The 19,187-nt window shown below is 41.2% G+C and overlaps 3 protein-coding genes across 5 annotated transcripts in view; 1 reads left to right on the top strand and 2 right to left on the bottom strand.

Annotated features, from left to right (window-relative positions):
- The window catches only part of LOC113665007 (anoctamin-7), a 13,619-nt gene extending 12,540 nt beyond the window's left edge, over positions 1 to 1,079 (top strand). Inside the window, exon 20 of the mRNA XM_027180660.2 lies at positions 55 to 1,079. Within this exon, the coding sequence (XP_027036461.2) occupies positions 55 to 375 (321 nt within the window). The 3' untranslated portion in view covers positions 376 to 1,079. The remainder of the gene's footprint in view (positions 1 to 54) is intronic.
- LOC113665015 (uncharacterized) lies at positions 891 to 7,878 on the bottom strand. The gene is made up of 9 exons (XM_027180672.2): positions 7,713 to 7,878; positions 6,718 to 6,876; positions 6,386 to 6,466; positions 6,047 to 6,241; positions 5,605 to 5,721; positions 5,243 to 5,488; positions 4,326 to 4,498; positions 3,912 to 4,074; positions 891 to 3,328 (listed from the first exon to the last, which is right to left on the bottom strand). The coding sequence occupies exons 1-9, from the start codon at positions 7,755 to 7,757 to the stop codon at positions 2,633 to 2,635; spliced, it is 1,875 nt and encodes a 624-aa protein (XP_027036473.2). The 5' UTR covers positions 7,758 to 7,878; the 3' UTR covers positions 891 to 2,632.
- An 852-nt stretch (positions 7,879 to 8,730) lies between these two features.
- Positions 8,731 to 19,187, bottom strand: part of LOC113664990 (protocadherin Fat 1) — a 32,318-nt gene continuing 21,861 nt past the window's right edge. For all 3 annotated transcript variants that reach the window (XM_027180642.2, XM_089191624.1, XM_027180650.2), the window contains exons 8-15: positions 17,898 to 18,961; positions 16,157 to 17,591; positions 13,871 to 15,729; positions 13,183 to 13,432; positions 12,747 to 12,893; positions 12,453 to 12,613; positions 12,034 to 12,304; positions 8,731 to 11,591 (exon numbers count right to left, since the gene is read on the bottom strand). In XM_027180642.2, the coding sequence (XP_027036443.2) occupies positions 9,655 to 11,591; positions 12,034 to 12,304; positions 12,453 to 12,613; positions 12,747 to 12,893; positions 13,183 to 13,432; positions 13,871 to 15,729; positions 16,157 to 17,591; positions 17,898 to 18,961 (7,124 nt within the window). In that variant the 3' untranslated portion in view covers positions 8,731 to 9,654. The remainder of the gene's footprint in view (positions 11,592 to 12,033; positions 12,305 to 12,452; positions 12,614 to 12,746; positions 12,894 to 13,182; positions 13,433 to 13,870; positions 15,730 to 16,156; positions 17,592 to 17,897; positions 18,962 to 19,187) is intronic.

Here is a 19,187-nt window from a genome sequence, read left to right on the forward strand (position 1 = left end):
TACGTTGACAATCATTTTGTATAATGACTAAATTTTCTACTCAATTTTTCACAGGAAAAGTATCACGTGACCAACATTCTTGCTAAGGCAGGTATGCGCAAAGGGCCTGGTAACAAGCTGGCAGAATCTTTTTCGTCATACAGAAGCCGCGGGGCTGAAAGTGAACATACTTCATCATCTAACTCCACTGAAGTTCACATGACCGCCAGTGGAAAAAGACTTGAAAAGAATACCGCTGACAACGGAAAAGTGGAAGTGGTTGTGGAAAGGTCACCGGTGGAGGGTGGTATGGAGAGAAATTTCTCCTCCCCACGATCCAACCGTCTGGAACCATTACCTACAAACTATACGTCTAAACATGCAATTAGAACGTGATTTATGGCGGGGGCGGGGAGAAATAAGAAACAAGTTTAAACTCCACGTTAGGTCGTGAAGCTAAATGGAGAGGAAAGAAGAAACACAACCGAACACACCTTTTGAAAACATGAAAACAAGTACACGAAGAGAGAGAAGTAAAGAGCCAAGAGTTCGATACTGTACAAGACATTGGGTGCTCCGAGAAGTAAATATATTGTATAAAATGATGAACAATTGCTTTAGTTATATTTATACAAAAGTTTCAAAAGGTCTGGGGAGGTTACCTTCCGCGCAGGAATGTTACCGAACCTTATCGTAAGCTTATTTTCGTCCAGTTCAGTTTGCTTAGGGTGGGACGGAAGCCTATTTATTTTGTTTTAGAGTATTACAGGAAACTTTTACCGTCTCAATGATTAGAAAATAGGTTAGCTTTTAAAGTTTCATACATGCGTTCATAGAACAACCACACAGTTATCGTTGTGCTTAACTAAGATATTTATATTCACTCTCTCGTGGTAAAATTAGGCTGGCAGTAAGGAAGTAAGTAACTTTATTTGTGTCAAACATGAAGTAGAACAGCCGAAGAAAAGAATCCCTTAACTATCAAGGGACACAAAGCACAAGGTATATCATTCCTTATACTACAGCATCAGTGGGGTTTAACTTCCTCTAACAAGGTTGATTAACATGGTATGTTGCTGAATTAGAATCTACATTCCTCATTTGGTTGTCTCTCCTTTTTGCTTCACGTACAGTTTTTCTTTTGATGAATGATTGACTTTAGCCGCTAACTTTAAACTTTCATCTCATGGAAAGACTCGAACCGAAAATGATTTTTCATCCCCCTCTTCTCAGACGGAGCGCATGCGTACCGACCTGCAACTTCATCCACGGTGAGTATGACGCCCTTGCTGCGTGATCCGAAGCACAAGGATGGTTCTTCATTTAAGACCAGATATTGCGTTCTAGGGTCAGTGATTTCTGTCGTTCCCGGCTTTTCGCGGGAGTCTACGAAGCCAGGAACGAGAGTATGGTGAGTTTCAGCCTCACGCCACGAGAAATATATCACCACTATTTGGCAAGCGACATGTTTTGACTCAGCTATGAAGACAAACTCGGATATTATGTCTCGCGCCATTTCGGACAGTGAACTTGAACAGCTTGTCTTCTTTCTAAGTGAATTAGTCTACTCTTCAAATGATTGCACGAAAACTACATGCAGGATGAGCTTCGCTGGAAAGTCTCTTCACTGATTCAAAGTAAAACAGCCAATTTTCAATCCAAACTCTGGGCGTCGATGTACAAATACAATTAGCAAATGTTCTTCAGGTCTCTTTGATCAAACGGAGCCCATTATTGCACTCAACTTCACCTATCACACCGGGTGATAAAAAAACACCAGTGGAACTGATTACAGATAAAAAGATGAAAGTCACTTACTCTCACTATCACCAAGTTCATACCAAGTGTACAAAGCAGGGTGTTACTGGTAAAACGCTCTACTGAACAATTTTAAGGCATAAAATAAACATCTTATTCATAGTTGTACGTATTAACACCAACTTTTTTTTATCTTGTTACATTGATACATTCCGCTCTCACCATTTTCCCTCCAATTACGTAGTAGAGATTTAAACCGTCACTTGCGTTACGTTGCATTTTCTTTTATAAAAAGTTTTCCTTCTCCGTTCTCTACGGCAAAGTAAGGAGTAATTATAAAAACGAGTCTTGCCCTCTAAGGCATGACCGCCAAAGTTCGGGAGTAATGTTTCTCTTGTTTTATATTTAAATTGGAGAACCAGCTCCGTACTCAGTAATAAGTTGTGTGTAAACCGATGTTTGTTTCAAACTTTCCAAGGAAGACGACACAAAATGTTACAACGGATTTTTTTGTCTCTATGTCTTGAAATTTTGAGATGCTTTGCCGCACAAAGCTTGCTCCTCCTTCAAGTTCTTACATCTATATCAATTTGACGATGTAACTGGCCAATGATCAACCACTGCACTCACCACACTTATTTTTTAACTCAGGTACCATTAGCCGTTCTTCTAAAAAATTAAATTCTAGAAAGTTTTCAAGGCTTCAAAATCAGGTACGACTTAAGAAAGATTTTCGACTTTCCTTTTATAGTACTAGACAAACACTAGTCGGGTAACCAAGATTAGGTTACATTTTATTGGAGGGGCTGAATTCTGTAAGTGCTTTACATCGCGGGAGAGGCTGTAGTGTAGTAGAGTTCGTGACCTTTCATATTCACGTGTTCAACACGTGACATTAGGGAGGTGAAGGTAAGTCATTGGATCGAGGCTGACCTATTGCGTATTGTTGTAGTATTTCTGGTGCAGCGTTATAAGCAGTTGGAATATGTAACACAATTATTTTCTCCTTATCGAGCTCAAAATGCACGAAATCTTCTCTGTTTAGAAGGGTAGGATCGTCACCCACACCAGAATTCATATCGGTCGTTTGTGTCGTCGATAAATACAAGGAGTCTGAAGAACGTGAATCAGTCTGAGTGAAATCTTGTTTTCTGCATTCATTGGATGTTTTCCGGTAATGTGACAAAGGGTGGCTGTCACTTTCACACACGTTATTTCCCCTCTCCCAATCTTTCTTTACGTCCTCTAGTGTTTTAAGCTTGGCGCATGATCGACCATCCGTATCATCAATAGTTGTGACTTCTTTTAAAGGGATTATGTTGTCATCTTGGCGTTTGTGTACTTCACAACTCTTAGCAGTTAATTCGCCTTGTTTTGTGCTACTGTTGTCCTCCACACAACTTTCTGATGTCACAGTTCTGGCCGTTGTTCCACCTTTCGCTTGTGAGTCTTCTGGCTTGCCGAAAGGTATAGTGATTTCATCAAGAACGGATGCAAGATGCTTTAGATTCAAAATTGGTCTCCCGTTAACTTTAAAAAGCTGCAAATTTGCCATTGTCTCGTAGCCTGTTGTTAGCTCCGATGCGAGAACCTGAAAATAATCATAAAATAAACAGTATGAGGGCAAGCACTTTTTTCATGTAGCTCAGTGGTGGGAGGACTCAAATATGGAGAAAACAAATGACAGAGTGCGATAAATTCTGTGCTCGGATTGAATTATCTAACTGAATTAGAGCTTGAAGTTCCCATTCTATTTCCAAAACTTTGATTTGATGTTCAATAAACTGTCGAGGTTGCGCCACCCTCCTTACCAAGAAGATGCAAAACTCTACCCAATCGAAAAATTGGTCTCTTGAGTTCTACCGCGCCTCAGGCAGTTTCCTTGATTAAAGTTAGAGTCCTACCTGGCTCCCTATTCTCGTTCTTCTTATTCTTATTCACCGTTGTAATTTCTTTGATTCTGGATTTACGATACTCATTTAAAAGGAGCGCCTTCTTTCATCAGTTTCATACAAAACCAAAACATAAAGATCTTCACGGATTTAGAGATCTGCGTCCTAACTGACCCTTTAAAAAAAACGCTCTGGGTCCCATGACGTCGTCTTTCAAGCCAAAAAGGCGTGAAATCAAGTGACCTCCCTGTTTCAGTAAAATAAAGTTACCTCTTTACTTACCTGACTGAGCAAAATGACTTCCTGTCCCGTTTGATTCAAAATACCGTATAGAACACGATCACAGAGCCTTATGGGTGCCTTTCGTGCCCAGTCTTTTCCGTACTGATGTTGCATGTAGGGCTGGGAGAGAGACACAAACACGAGGCCAGCGTACACGAGGTAACTACGGGCAGAAATGATAGTGAGAGTTTAATAGCGAAACCAGTTCTCCAGTACTCATTTATACTCCCGCTTGAGAGAGGCGCTGTTAGAGGAAAGTGTCTTGACCAAGAACACAACAGAACGTCTCAGTCAGGGCTCAAACCCAGGCCTAAATACAGAGTTCAGTGAACTTATCACCGGGCGATTTCAATGTACCCTGACACAGAAAGATAAGTTAAGCTTGTAAGGAAAGCTGGAATTCCTATTTATTACCTTGGTCTTTTGTCATACAGCTGGGTGGGTACAAGTGATGTGATGAGATCTAATGTCACTTCAACCTTCAACACTTGGCCTTGTCTTAGAATTTTCAGTTTGCAGATATCACCAATAAACATCTGTGACAATTTGTAGTCAAACAGAATACGCTCATTACCGCGAAAATGAACCTAAACAAAAACAACACCACACAAAAACGTGATTAGCCCAACTGATAAAAAAACACCCAGGTGTTGCTGTGAGATAAAAACTAACAAACAGTGGAGATTTTATTTCAGTTATTTCAAAATTGATGTTTAGGTCATAACAAGGCCTAATGCTGGTAGCACATGAAAACATGGATATATCTGACTCAGCAGAACCCACCCAAGGGATTTACAATAACTTCTCTTTAGATTATGAATGTCGTATTAAGCTAACATATGGTGAGGATGAATGAATTAAGCAGATAGTGGGTAGTATTGTGATAAGTAATGTACCACCAAATTCTTCCAACTAATTGACAAGGAATTGTGTAGCACATTAAAAGGAGAATTCATAATCAGATCTTGAGTATGAAGGATCAAATCAAAATAAACCTTCTATGTTATAGCCTTGGTCCACTGGCTTTAGGAGAGGAAAATAAAAATTAATAAATAGAAGCATAAACCCTTATTGCTTGCATTGGCCATGTAGGGTTGAATTTAACCACAATTGCTTTCAACTTGGATTGATTCTGGGCCTCATAATATCCATAAACTATAAACCCTCAAGATATTAAAATCCTGTCAAGAGGCTGGCAAATGTGTTCCACGACAGGCCTACATGGTGCTGGTTTTCTCTTCTATACACTTATCTTGTGTTTTGGGCAATACATTGTTGATTATTACAGGATCTCAATAAAAGAATCTCATAAGTTATGACAAGTTACTCACTGTTCCATTGTCTGCAATCACTTCATCATTCACTGCCATAAGGACATCTCCTCGTTTCAGCACACTGCTGCAGCTGAACAAAGGAAGGACTTTTGTAACAAGGACCCCTGTCTGTTCTGCTGACAGCTGAAAGTAATTCCGCATGTGTTCACTTTCAATTGGCTGCCATTTGATTCCCAGTCGACAGAAACCATTGTATGTGTTGCTTTTCTCAATATCTCCCAGGAAATGTTTTATTACTGTTACCTGAAAAGTTGTTATTTGTCATAAATTGAGTTTTAAATGCAACATGTTCTTTACACATTCTATTCACCACAAGGAACAAAGTAATTTGAGTAAATTAGATAGTATGAATGACTTACAGGTATAATATATCCAATGTTTTCAGCATTATCCAGTGTCTCAAAAGCAATTCCAATCACTCTGTCATCCTGAAGGGCAGGCCCACCACTGTTACCACTGTTTATTGCTGCATCAATCTTTCCATAGTAACAAACAACCTTAGATAACTCTTGCATCAGAAATAAGAGGATCTTATTCAAATATTAATTTTCTAATACTATAAAGTCTAGGGGGCCTTATGAAATGTCTAAAGGTTAAATGATGGTCACATATAGAGAGGCCCACTGACTGATCGTTGAGATAATTAAGTTGAATTCTTAAATTCTTCAATTTTCAAACTTCTGGAAGGAACTGAGCAAGATTACTGGGACTAAAGGCTTATTAAATAGTTCAAAAATCATGGAGAGGCAAACACATTTATACCCCATCACATAATCAACACTTAATATACACAGTTCTAACCTGTATAGCCAAAAGTTCCACTGCAGAGTGTGCATAACGCTGAATTTCCACTCTAGAGACAACTCCTCGCGTGACACTAATATTATCTCCACCAGTTGGAAAACCAACACAAACCACATCTTCTTCAAGTGCAGGTATCTCACCAAATTCCAGGGGGCACAGATCCTCCCAGAAGGTTTCATCTGTTACACCCAGCTTTAAGAAAATAAAAGATTGAATGGACTGTTTGCAATGAAACAGTTTTAATGCCTTGTGATATGTCTACTTACACGTCCCATGTCATTACTTGAAGTTCTATAGTTTATATCGGAAGATCTAAAAGTAGTTTCAAATAGTTACCATGGCAATGTCACACTCATGGCCAACATGAATCACATGAGCATTGTATTTCTTAGCATCTCCATGTTTACGAACTCGCACCTGAAAAATAAAGGAAGCTAACTGTTAAAAATTAAATAAGCTGTTGTAACATGAATGCTGAAGACCAGGGATACAAAAGAATCCCGAAATGCTTCCTTTCCACTCAGCAGAGAACCAGAATTGGTCATGAAGGTCAGAGCCACTAGACTACAAAGTTGCTGCAGTGCCTCATTTCTGATAAGACATTCCCTACTTTCATTGGAAGTTTAAATTTTCAGAACAAAAGTAATTTAATGTATTTGTTTACTTACTGACTTCTGGTAAGCTACTACATGTCCATTGGTGAGAATTCTCCTGCCAGAAATCACAAACCCTGATCCAAAAACCTGCTGCTGCCGCTTCATCTGCCAGGGCATGCTATAGTTTGGAGTTGAAATCTGAACAAACAGTTTCACCACTGATTTCAACACCTGAGGAAAATGCATGCCACAAGAAGAAACAACTAATTAATAATACAGAGTTATGATTCCAGTTGCCAACTGTCACCTATTCAGCATATAGTATATGCAAAGAATATACAGGTACATATGCAAAAAAATCCCTCTGGCATTAAGAGGGATTTTTTTGCATATGAAAATAGAAAATAAGAAAAGGTACAGTTTGTGGATCTTGTAATGTAGGGTATAGAGGTGTTACGTCATAGAATAGAGTAGCCTTGCCCATGTATTTTTTTAGTGCGAATAAATAACTGAATGAAACACTCTAATCCCTAGTAGTTCCTCTACAGGTACATATATTACAGGTGATGTTAACCTTGTACTTCCTGCTACAAAAATAAGGTCTCATTTGGGCCGTGTATTGTAATGAACAAGATAAAGCCACGATCATAACTGCAATCAATTTAAAATCTGTGAAAAGACATACAATGTGCAAAAATAGCTTATTATAGAGATCGATTCATTTGAGTTATTCTCAAATTCTTGTTTTAAATGAAGGACAATAAAATTGTTTAAAATTTATGAACTCATTAGATCTTTATTCGATTTAGAGATCATGGAGGAGTTAGTTTTAATTCAGTCAAGGAATTTTAACATCAATCAACGCAAAACAGTACTAACTGAGACACATTGTTCACATGCTGCGATTTAGAATATTATGCTTTCCAGAACGAAATTAAACACTTGAAAAAAGCGATCATTTTCGACGACTCGAACACAACACATATGTGCGTAAATTTTTGGCAACTTTTTCACTCTTTTCATGACATTCTTGCTAGCATCAAAACAAATTGGGTGGCGCAACAAACCTTTTCGCTAGTCTTCAAGTGTGAGCCAAAATGCTTATCACCCATCTTGTCGTTAGAATATTCAAGCGGTCACCCGATCGAGAAGAATTTCAAGACTTAAAACGTCAGAGTTGACCGACAAGATCGAAACATTCCAAGCTCCCCCCCTGCGCAAGGAATTGTGGTATATAGTACCAGTCTCCTCTCAGTAATCACAACAGGTCAATCTCACCTAATATCGTTCGCTACATTCTGCGGAGCTCTAGAAAGTTGTTTTAACAAGGGATCTCCCTACAACTGATTACATTTAAAGAGAATAACGTTATAAGCTGAAGTAATTGAGAAATGCCACGGATGAGTGGGTCAAAGAGAAACAAGGCGCCTTGGCTGGTGGACAAGCGACGGTGGAATGGGAGCTTAAACTCAGTAACAGTTGACGAATGGCAACAGGTCAGGTTTAATTGCAGTACTAGTTTGATATAAGAAAACCCTTTACGACTGGGACTTTCAAGCAACCTTAGCCATGTGATCAGAGAAAAGATGAGATGAAAGCTTCGTTGTCTACAGCCTCTGTTATGTTAAGATATAAGTCTTATAGTTGTCTCTTGTTTGAATATTTTGTCTCCTTTTAAAGTCCTCCTTTATTAGCATCCTACCCGCATTTTTCGTCGAATTATTTTGTTGTTAGAAACCAGAACATTTCAATTGACTGTTAAATGAAATCCAGGATTGCACTGGTTTCCCTTCACAGCGGTCTGTGATTGGCCTAATAGATTCGCGCCTCTCCACCAATCAAATGCAAAACCAAAACCAATCGCGATCTGGTAATTTGCGTTTTTCCCGCAATTCGAGCAGTTTGCTCGTTTCTACGTTTAATTCTCATTGACTGCTTGATACATTTTCCTTCAGTCCGATTGGTCATTATTACTTCGTTTGGTCTTACGACACTTATTGGTAAATGAAATGCGCTCCATCATCTTTTCTCGACAAGGTGAAGGATTGGGGAGGGAGGGAGAGTCCAACACTAACGAACTCGAGCCAGTATTTTGAAAAGTTTATTACAAAGCTTAGACTTAAAAAGAGTAAAAATTTCTTTATGAAAGATACTAATTTGACTCCAAGTCAATAGCTGTCAGTAAGAAGAGCATATAAAAATAAATTACATCTTGTGGCAGACTCACAGATTGTTTCTTACCTAGTTTGCTCTTCGATTACTTACAATCTGATAAATAACATTTTACAAGTTATAATCTCGGAAACATGCCTAATCGTTTGTATAGTAAAAGATTTTAAATATTTTAAACATGATCGAAAAAAATCGCCCGGCGAAACATATGCAAATCTAAAAATTTCGATTAAAAAAACTGTAAAAAATTATCAAAATATAATTTAACGCCTTCAAAAGAGCATTTCTATGAAATTCAAAATAAAAGGTCTAATCATTTGATGTAAATTTGAATAATCTTGTCAGCCTCAAGGTAAAGCGGACTATAAATTCTGTCTCTTCGCAAGAAACTTTTAAAACCGACATTGTTATCCAACATATTTCAAACTTTGCAAGTCTATGTCAACAGATTCTTAAACCTTAACCTCTAATAAAATCTTCAATTTCTAAATGTCAATGAAATTTTCTTTAGCTTTATACTGTAAATACTAGCTTTGTAGAGAAATGAAAGGTTTCAAATGTCTTTTATCAAAAAAAGTTGGAACAAAGAGCTTCCGGAAAATGGATTATTGTCTTAATGATCAAAATAAAACAAGGGTTTGCATAACACAGATTTTAAGAGAATACAAGTGGCTTATACCAAATGAGTAGAGCTGGATAAGGATGAGAACTTTGAACTCAAGAGACACTGGGTCCCCTTTGTCTCATAAGTTACTCTACTTCTTTTTGATTCCATTGTTAAAACTTCCAAGACAGAGGTTCATCAACTACGATAATCAAATATTAGTTTTTAGTCTGTCAGATTTCAGATTCTAACTTTAGCTCTTCTAGCTCGTTCATCATCTCCTTGATCTCTCTTTGTAATTCTTTGTGGAACTCTGGGTCGGGTGTAGCCGCGCGGGCGTATCTGTCACGATGGTAATCATCATCTTCATCTTCTGAGCAATTCTCGGAGTGCAGGTAGGAATTCTCCGGTGAATCATCGCACACCTCCATTCGATTCCCAAGATAAACCTGCTCCAGATCGTCCTCTGAGTACATTCCGTCCGTGACACTTCCCAGCTCCGAGCCCCGCGCTGTAAGTGTTGGCGCGTATGATCCCACGGGAAGTTGGTCCAGACTTTCTGGATAAGGCTCTCTTGGAGGGCGTGGGAATCGCCCTTTAAAGATGTCTGGATCAAGATCTGTGGCATCTGAGAATTCAGAGAAGCGGGAGTCCATGGAGTACCGTGAGGCTGATTTACCCTTAGGATTTGTGTATTCCATGGGCTTTTTAGGAACATGCGGGACGTCTGTGTATCCGTCCTCTGATTCTGATACTCTATAATTCCTTGGCCTCTTAGGAACCTCCGGCACATCAAGAGAACCCTGTGAAGATCTAAAACTTGACGGCCTCTGTGGTACTTCCGGAGCAAACGTTGCACAGTCCGGGGAACCACTATAGCTACCTGAATGTTCTTTTGACAAGGGAGTCCTAGGAACTAGGTCAGCAGGGATGTCCGTGTAGTCCCACTGGTAGCCAGGTAGATTGTTATCAGATAAAGAAGTCAACGTTTTCATGGTCCCGAAATCCTTTCGAACTTTCTCACGCCTGCGCCAAGAGTCCTCCGCATCGTACCCAGGAGGCATAACGAGATCATCTACATTGTAACCATGGACTTCCCTTGGGGGAGGAGTGGGAGGCTCTGGAGATGTGACTTCTGAGCCTACCACGGGTGGGGAGACCTTCAAAACCGACGTGCTAACAGCTCCAGCTTGTTCACGCTTTTCTCGTCTTCGTTTGGCTCGACGTCGAAGGAAAATTACAACAAGGAATACAATGAGCAGAATAACTGCGAGCACTACAGCAATTCCAATGATTTCTGTCTGTCCCAATGGCCAGCCGCGTCGGGCCTCAATACTAGTGAGCACTAGCTCACAAAGTTTTCCACCATGAGAGCTTGCAGAGCAGTTACATGCAAAGTTTCCCAATTGGTTCACACACACGCCTCCATTTTTGCAAGGGGAACTGGCACACTCGTCAACATCTTCAGAACAATCAGCCCCCGTATAACCCTGAAGGCAACGGCAGACTGCAGCACCATTCTTCTGGTTTTCTTGGCATGTCCCTCCGTTTTGGCAATGGGAATCTTTACTGCAGCGATACCCTTCATCACAAATCTCCCCAGAAAAGCCAGCGCGACAATGACATTTGTAAGATTCACCATGGTTGGTGCAATTCGCGTTGTTTGCGCATGGGTTAGACGAACAGGGCCTTGTGTCTTGCTCGCAAGTCTTTCCTTGAACTCCCGCTGGGCATGTGCAAATAAAGCCACTCTCGCCGCTTGGAATGCAGCTTCCGCCATTTCTGCAAGGCGCACTGGCGCAATGACCAGTGTAGATGTGACATTGTGTACCTGAGTAACCGTCTTTGCATCTACACTGGTATCGGTCTGTTGGATGAGGGACGCATGTCCCACCATTCTGACAAGGCTTGACACCACAGTCCACAAATGCACGGCAATCTGAACCTGAATGACCAGGCAGACACTCGCACTTCTTCGATGTCAGGGTCTCTATGCATGTGCTGTCACGTGGACAGGTGTTGATGCGGCATCCGCCTGATAACTGACAGCCAGGTACCGCATTAAATGGTTCGGCAGCTACGTAACTGTTTGAGCCAGACATGGGCAGGTCCTGGTTGTTCAAATTCAAATTCTGAAGACAACCTTTGAAGCCATCCTCGACTAAATGACCTGTAAGAAAATGTTTTTCAGTTAATTACTGTACCTCAAATCCTTCACTTCAGAATGCGATAATTTTCCTCGGAGGGTGCGTAAGTGACGTGGGAAGCACGTGACTTCAACTTACTTACATGCGTACAGTGGACGAGAAGAAGAAGAAGAAAAGAAGAGCCACTTTGGGGAACGTCCACTGCTAAATCCTACTATTATTATTATTATTATTTTATTATTATTATTATTATTATTATTATTATTATTGTTATTATGGACAATATTATTATTATTGTTATTATCATCATCATTATTAAAATTTAAGTTAGTTCCAAGTGACACAATTTCATATCTAAATTCTGTCGAACGAAAACAGTAACACCTGGTTACAAAGTTGAAAGTACTATGAATCAATTATGCTGCTGGGCAGCATGCACTTCTAGCTGTAAACAACTCTCCTCACCTCGATTGTTGAGATCCCTCCTAGTCTTTGATTTAACAACTTTGGCGCCGAAGTAAATCGCGTTATCATCAAGATTCAGTATTCTCATCTTCCCAGGAGATTTGTTCCAGGCGCGGTGACGACCCTGATCCAGAATTAAAGTGGCGTGGTTACCTTGCCGCATGATTGCCACGTGATGCCATTTACCATCGTCCACTCGGGCCCAGTCTAAGTTTACAACCCCGGCCCCACTGCCAAAATCAAAGCGTAACTGAAGACGGCCGTTCACAATCTGTAAAAACAAAGATCACGGATATAATCGATTAGATTACACTTTTCAAACCCATGTTGGATTTAGAAACCTTTGCTTCTGAAAGATTTCTTTCTCTAGACAAACGTGACATGTTCATATATAATTAATGAGCACACATAAGACATACCTCTAGAATACTGTAGTCATACTGTCCAGCGGCCCACACTAGTGTTCCTCGAGGTTCAGTGGTCTTGAGAGCAAGACTAATAGAGCGGCTTGGTTCATCGAATGACTGCTTCAGTTTAAAGCGGATGTAACTATCACCTCCAAACGATATGGCATTATTACCTGTAAAAAAAAACAACGAATGCATCACTAAATGCTCTCTTTGTAATGTCTCGACTTTGCTTGAGTTTTGCTATAAATATCTGTTTTAATGAAATTAATCTTACGAAAAAAGGTACGATTTCGTGGAAGATACCTATTATGCAGGATTGATCTTCGCAGCCCGGTTTGTCAGGTTGACACTTGGATGAATCAACGCACTTACACTGGAACCCCAAGGGAAAGTCGGCGCACTCATAACCAGCAGGACACGGATTGGACGCACACTTACCACTTGCGCAGCCTGGGAATGAGTTATCACACGATTAGTTAAATGCAGAATGTGACCAGCGGAGAAAGGGGATCTAAATTTCTACCACTTTGACATGATACAGAGAATTCTTGATTTAAATAAGAAGCAGAAATAATGCAAAACTTAAAGGTTCCTACTCATAGCCTCAAAGTGAACTAGCAAAAAAGTAGTTAAACAGTGATCCATTCTAAGGGAGTTAAAAACTTTAAGGGTAAGGTCCACCAATAATATTAAATTCGAACAAATGAATCATACACGACCAATTTCCTCATGATCTTACCAGCGTCGCGGTTACACATACAAGCATGACTTCTGCTGTGTTCATAAGAAGTGTAAGTGGTTCTTTCAGACATGATTCTTATTTGCTTGTTCTGTGGTTTATAGACCGTCTGACATGAGTAGTTTTCGGGGCAGTGCATTAGAGGGCATTGGCTGACACCAATGTACCCTACTTGGACTCCTACAACTCTCTGGAAGTCACCACGGGAAGAATTCAGCTTGTGTGCGATGTGCTGAGATGCGTAGAAACCCTGAAGAGGAACAGTGAGAAATCACATCATCAAAATGAACAGGAAGCGCTTCCACCAATCAGAACAACGATAAATATTACAAGGAGCCAATGAGAACTTAAAGTAAAAACAAGCACAGTTCGTCATGTACGGCATTGATGTGAAAAAAGTAAGTCGCAATTTCTTTTAGTTTTGTATATAATTAATTGAGAGGATGGCGCGAGATAAATCACAGAGCGAAGAAATGGGAAACCAATGCTGTTCCAAATGACTTTTGACGTGAAATCATACATAGATCGAACAATTTCGACACCTAAAACTCGAATTTAATAAGAAGCCCTTGTTTAGGCTTTAAATGACCTTCGATTCTCCATCGATATCAAAATATAGATGTTTTAAAATTCATTCCACGAAAAATTTGCTCAATCGAATTCCCTTCGTCATAGAGGTAAGTCCTACCTTGACTTGCTTCATAACAGCGAATACAACATCCAAACTTGTGTCAGAAGATTGCAGGCTCCATATATGAACATTCTCAGCAGGAACATTAAGCAGGAATCCCAAGTAGTCTCTGCACTTGCCCAGGTTCCTCTCCACGAATGTTCCCGGGCTAAGAGCCAACAAGCGCAGAGTCAGGGAATGTCGCAGGATGTCTTCAGTTATATCTGACACAACAATTTTCACTGGAACATAAGTGAGGTACTTGCCATCGGATACACTGGCATTCAGATTGTAGATTCGACTTGGAACGTTAGAAGTGGCACTGATCACTCCACTGTTTGTTATCGTGAAGGGGCTACCAGAACGAGGCGCAACAATCGAATACGTCAGAGGGTCCCCATCGGCATCAGTTCCTTTGACACTTCCGATGACACCACCGTTAAACTGCGAACTATACAATTTGAGGTAAACGGTTAGCGGCTCCACGACTGGAGGATGCGAAATGCCTTCAACTACAATGATAGTGAGTGTCTTGTCCGTGTACTTCGGTGGCTCGCCACTGTCGAACACGCGGATCTCGAATTTGTGTTCCTTATCTCTATGATCCAAAGGTCCTGCTTTGGTTATCAGACCGTCCCTTTCCAGTTTAAACTTCGTTTCGTCGCCTTTAATTTTCATGAAAGTAAATGGACCTTTATTGCCAGGACCATCACGGTCATGAGGCCGTAAAAAGATGACAGTAGTACCTATGGCGGCTAACTCACTGACAGAGACAGTAAAATTTGTGTTAGTGAATTCAGGCGGGTTGTCATTCAGGTCGTTGATGCTAAGTTCAACTTGGGTCTCTGCTGACAAAGGAGGTATCCCCTTATCCTGAGCACGCACTGTTAGAGTGTACTGAGAGACAGATTCATGATCGACATGCGCCTTGATGCTGATTACGCCAGTGATGTCATCAATTTTGAACTTATCTGCATCGTTTCCTTTCACGATGGAATAACGGATATCTCGGTTGGAACCGCTATCAAGGTCTGTGGCGAACATTTGAAGTACAAACGAATCCAAATCAGAGTTCTCGTCCACTCTAGCGGTGTAAAGATCTTGTCCAAACTTAGGGACGTGATCATTAGCATCAGTGACTATCACACTCAGTGAACAAGTTGTAGTCAGGACTGGCGGACCAACATCACTCGCCTGAATTGTCAACGAATAACTCTTCCTTGTTTCAAAATCCAGGTTTCCTTCCAAAGTAACATCTCCTGTTTTCTTGTCAATTTTAAAGATGTCTGAATCTGGACCTTTCAGAATCTCGTAGGAGAACTCTTCGTGTCCAGCCTCTCGGCTGATGGCCTTCATTTTTGTTATCTTCGTACCTTTTGCAGCATCTTCGCTCACATTGGCTTTGTAGCTGGATTTGTCAAACTCCGGAGGAACATCGTTTATATTCAAAACCTGAATCACTACATTGCACGTTTCTGACTGAGGGGGGACACCCGCGTCTTCGGCCTGCACGGTCAACACGTACTCCGCTTGCTTCTCTCTATTAAGATCGCTCGTAAGCGTTATCACACCGGTCTCGGAGTCAACACTGAACGTATCGCCTGCCGTGTCCAATAAAGAATATGAGATCTTCCTGTTCTTTCCCAAGTCGGAATCGTCTGCCCTCACCTGCAGAAGCACTTTATTTCTACGGGCGTCCTCGTATACAGCCTTTCGGTATTCTGACTGACTAAAAACAGGTCCATTGTCATTCACATCGTCAAGAAGGACCGTAATGTTACTAAAACACGCCTGTCCTCCGCGATCCTCCGCTGACACCATGAAATTGTACATTTCCTGTACCTCGCGGTCTAATAACTTGGCAGTTACAAGACGACCTAGTGAGAGAATGAAAGAGAAGAAAGTTAAGTTTTTCGGGCCGGCAAAGAGTTATACTAATGAACCATTCCAGCGCCCCTCTTGAATGGAATGTTGGTTCACCAGGAACCTCTTCCAGCCACAAACACCTCTTACACCTCCCCTCTTTCTTCCCCCCCTCCCCCCACACCTTTCGTCTCCATTTTCCTGCTCTCTCTTTTTTTGTATCCCACAAAGGCGACCAATCTGAGACATACTGTTAGGCCTCGAGTCGCTCAAACCAGCTGTTTCAAATGCAGTGACTGTAAAGCCATCTTTAACCAACAAATATATGACATAGGAATGCAGCAACAGTAAGCTACTAAAAAAAAAGTAACGTAATGCTACTACAAACTGTAACATTAAACATCACGGCACATTCATTGGTGATATGGATATGATACTCACCAGTTCCGTTTTCAACTCCAAAGAAACCCATTCCTTGTCCAAACACGGAATACCTCAACTTGCCATTATCATCAGCGTCCGCGTCAGTGGCCTCCACTATCATTACCTCAGTACCAGGCTTCACGTCCTCGCTGAGATGAACAATAGAAATTGACTGGGTACATACTGGCACATTGTCATTAGCATCAAGGACTGTGATAATCAAAGTAGTGAAGCTGGTGAAAAGACCATCTGAGCAGCTTACATTCAGCTTGTAGGACGATACGGATTCACGATCCAGTGGAGAGTGCACGAAGACTTTGCCAGTCTTTTGCTCTATTCCAAATTTAGTTTGAGGATCACCAGACATGATAAAGAAGTATACATCAGAATTGGTATCGTTGTCAAAAGATGATAATGTGCCGACTTCTTGACCAATTAGGGCGTCCTCTCGAACAGAAAATGTGAAGATGTCCTCAGTGAACTGAGGTGGGGAGTCATTGACATCCAGCACAGTCACTTCAACGACTGTATAACCTGACAGCTGTGTGACCTCGCCTTTGTCGGTGGCGCGGACTCTCAGCACAAGAGAGTTTGCGACTTCGCGATCGATTGGTGCTGCTGTTGTTATCCAGCCAGTGTGCTGATCAATAGCAAACAAATTTGTTTTAGTTACAAAATCGTACAGTATTTTTCCATTTTGGAAGTCGTCTAAATCCTCGGCAAAAACTCTCAAGACCTTTGATTTGACCATCATATTTTCTGGGATACTGACCCTGTAAGGATTGGCCACGAAATGAGGCTTGTTATCATTCACGTCTGTCACTGACACAATTACCACAGTTCGTGCGACTTGAGATATTTCTGAGGAATTAGCCTCGATGACTAAAACGTATCTTTTCAATGTCTCGTAATCCAAACGCCGCTTGAGTTTAATCTGACCGCTAGCATCAATACTGAAGTAATCTCCCTTCGATGATGGCGAATTCCCAGGAATTATTTGGAACCCAACTCGTGGACGTGCGCTGCCTGGAAGTAAGGTTCTTAAAGTCGTTATGATACCGTCGGTGTTCAGGTCTTCGGGCACAAGGATTCTGTACACTGACTTTTCAAATTGTAAAATCTTGGCGTTCTTCCTTAGCACGTTCACCGACACTTTCACCGTGTTCCGTAAATATGGAAATCCGCCGTCTTTGACTAATACGTGGAACATGTAGGTCTTCGTTTCGGGCTGCCGAGAAATTTTTATGAATCCCGAGTCCTTTTCGACTTCAAACACGGGTGGGGTCTGGTGACCAAGGATGACGTATGATAAGGCACCATTACTTCCGGTGTCAGCGTCATTTGCTGACGTCATCAAGATGGAAGTTCCAACCGGGGTTGAACTGTGGATTGTCACCTCGTACAGCGGAAGCTCAAACTTTGGTTGGTTATCATTCTCATCAAGGACGTTAACCTGTAAAGAATTGGTTTAGTTAATATTACCTTTATCTTAATGAGCAACGACGACGTTTCGACGTTAGCTTAGGGTCATCAACGATTCAAAGTGAATAAAATTGTGCGTAAATATTGGAATAATCATGAAAGCAAGGAAAAATGTTAAAGAAATTAGGTTAATAAATGATGATGGCGTCCACTGCCTCCAATAGGATACTGTGCGAATATTCTTTAAAGGTAGAGCAATCATAACATTTTAAATACGGCTGAATTTCTAGATTCAATGGAGTCATAATAACAAGAAGGGCATCACAACTTCACGTACCTGTACAGTGCAGAACCCAAACCGTCCTCCTCCATCAGAGGCTCGAACGGGAATTGACGAAAAAGCCTCTGATGAATTCTCGCGATCAAAACTAATCTTACTGTAAATCATTCCTGTTTCGCCATCAATCATGAACTTCTCAGCGGCGTCTACGTCGTCAATGGAATACCTGACACGGGCGTAATCACCAGAGTCTAAATCGGTAGCAGTAACCATGGTGACAAATGTTCCTGGTGGATAATTCTCGTAGAAGTCCACAGGGTAGACTTCTTGATCGAATACTGGACTGTGATCGTTAGTGTCGCCGATCACCACCCGTACACTGGTCACCGCTGATGATTTCCCGTCCGTTACCTCAACACTAAGGTCATATACCTTACCGCGTTCAAAACCGACATGCTTTGAGATGGTCAGAACACCGGACGTTGAATCTATTTCGAAATATTCTTTTCCGTTTCCGGATTTAATCAAGTAACGTAGCTTGCCAACGTCATCGTCATCCGGGTCACTGGCTATCACGCGTGTCACAAAGGATCCAGGCCCTGCACTGCCTGAAATGGACGTGGCGTAGCTGTTCTGTTCAAAACTGGGCGGGTTATCATTTGCGTCTTCGACCACAATGCGCACACGAGCCTCTCCAGTCAGCGGGGGAGTCCCACCGTCTGTAACGATCAGTTTCAATTCATGGACTATATTCTGTTCGTAATCCAGTCTCTTCGCAACTACTATTTGACTTGTTGCCTGGCTGATGACGAAGAACTCACTTGTTTTGCTATCATTATGGGAATTCAATGTTTCCAGTCGGTAACTTAGCTGCTTATTAACTCCCGAGTCTCTATCGAACGCTGTGAAGGAAACCACCGAGGTACCAGTCGGAGTGTCTTCAGGAATAGTCGCCAGATACAGTGATTGGTTAAACAGTGGAGCGATGTCATTGACATCAGTGATGGTGATAAGCACTGTGATTTCTCCGTAAGACGTCGTCGATTCGTCAGTAGCACGCACAAGGAGCTGGTAGCTAGTCCGAACCTCGTAGTCCAGAGAGGATTCTACCGTCAGAACTCCTAGTTAAATCAAATAAAGATATGAGAAGACCTTTACAAGCAAAAACCAAACAATATTAATTTGACATAAAACGAACTCGTGTCTCTTTTCTTATGACACCCAGTACACGTAACAGTACCAACAGCTTATTTATCAAATTGCATTTCCACTCTTGTAACTAACTGCATAAAATTTTCTCTGATCGAGCTATGGCTCAAAGAGTTTTCCAATACGTGAAATTATGCG

This window comes from Pocillopora damicornis, chromosome 13, assembly GCF_964200805.1.
Source record: "Pocillopora damicornis chromosome 13, jaPocDami1.2, whole genome shotgun sequence".
Taxonomy (NCBI): Eukaryota; Metazoa; Cnidaria; class Anthozoa; order Scleractinia; family Pocilloporidae; genus Pocillopora; species Pocillopora damicornis.

Coding starts and splice junctions, on each gene's coding strand:
- LOC113665015 (XM_027180672.2), bottom strand. CDS start 7,757: ATGGGTGATAAGCATTTTGGCTCACACTTGAAGACTAGCGAAAAG. Junction 5,722..6,046: donor TGGAACTTTTGGCTATACAG/GTTAGAACTGTG, acceptor TACTATGGAAAG/ATTGATGCAGCAATAAACAG. Junction 3,329..3,911: donor AAGTCATTTTGCTCAGTCAG/GTAAGTAAAGAG, acceptor GATTATTTTCAG/GTTCTCGCATCGGAGCTAAC.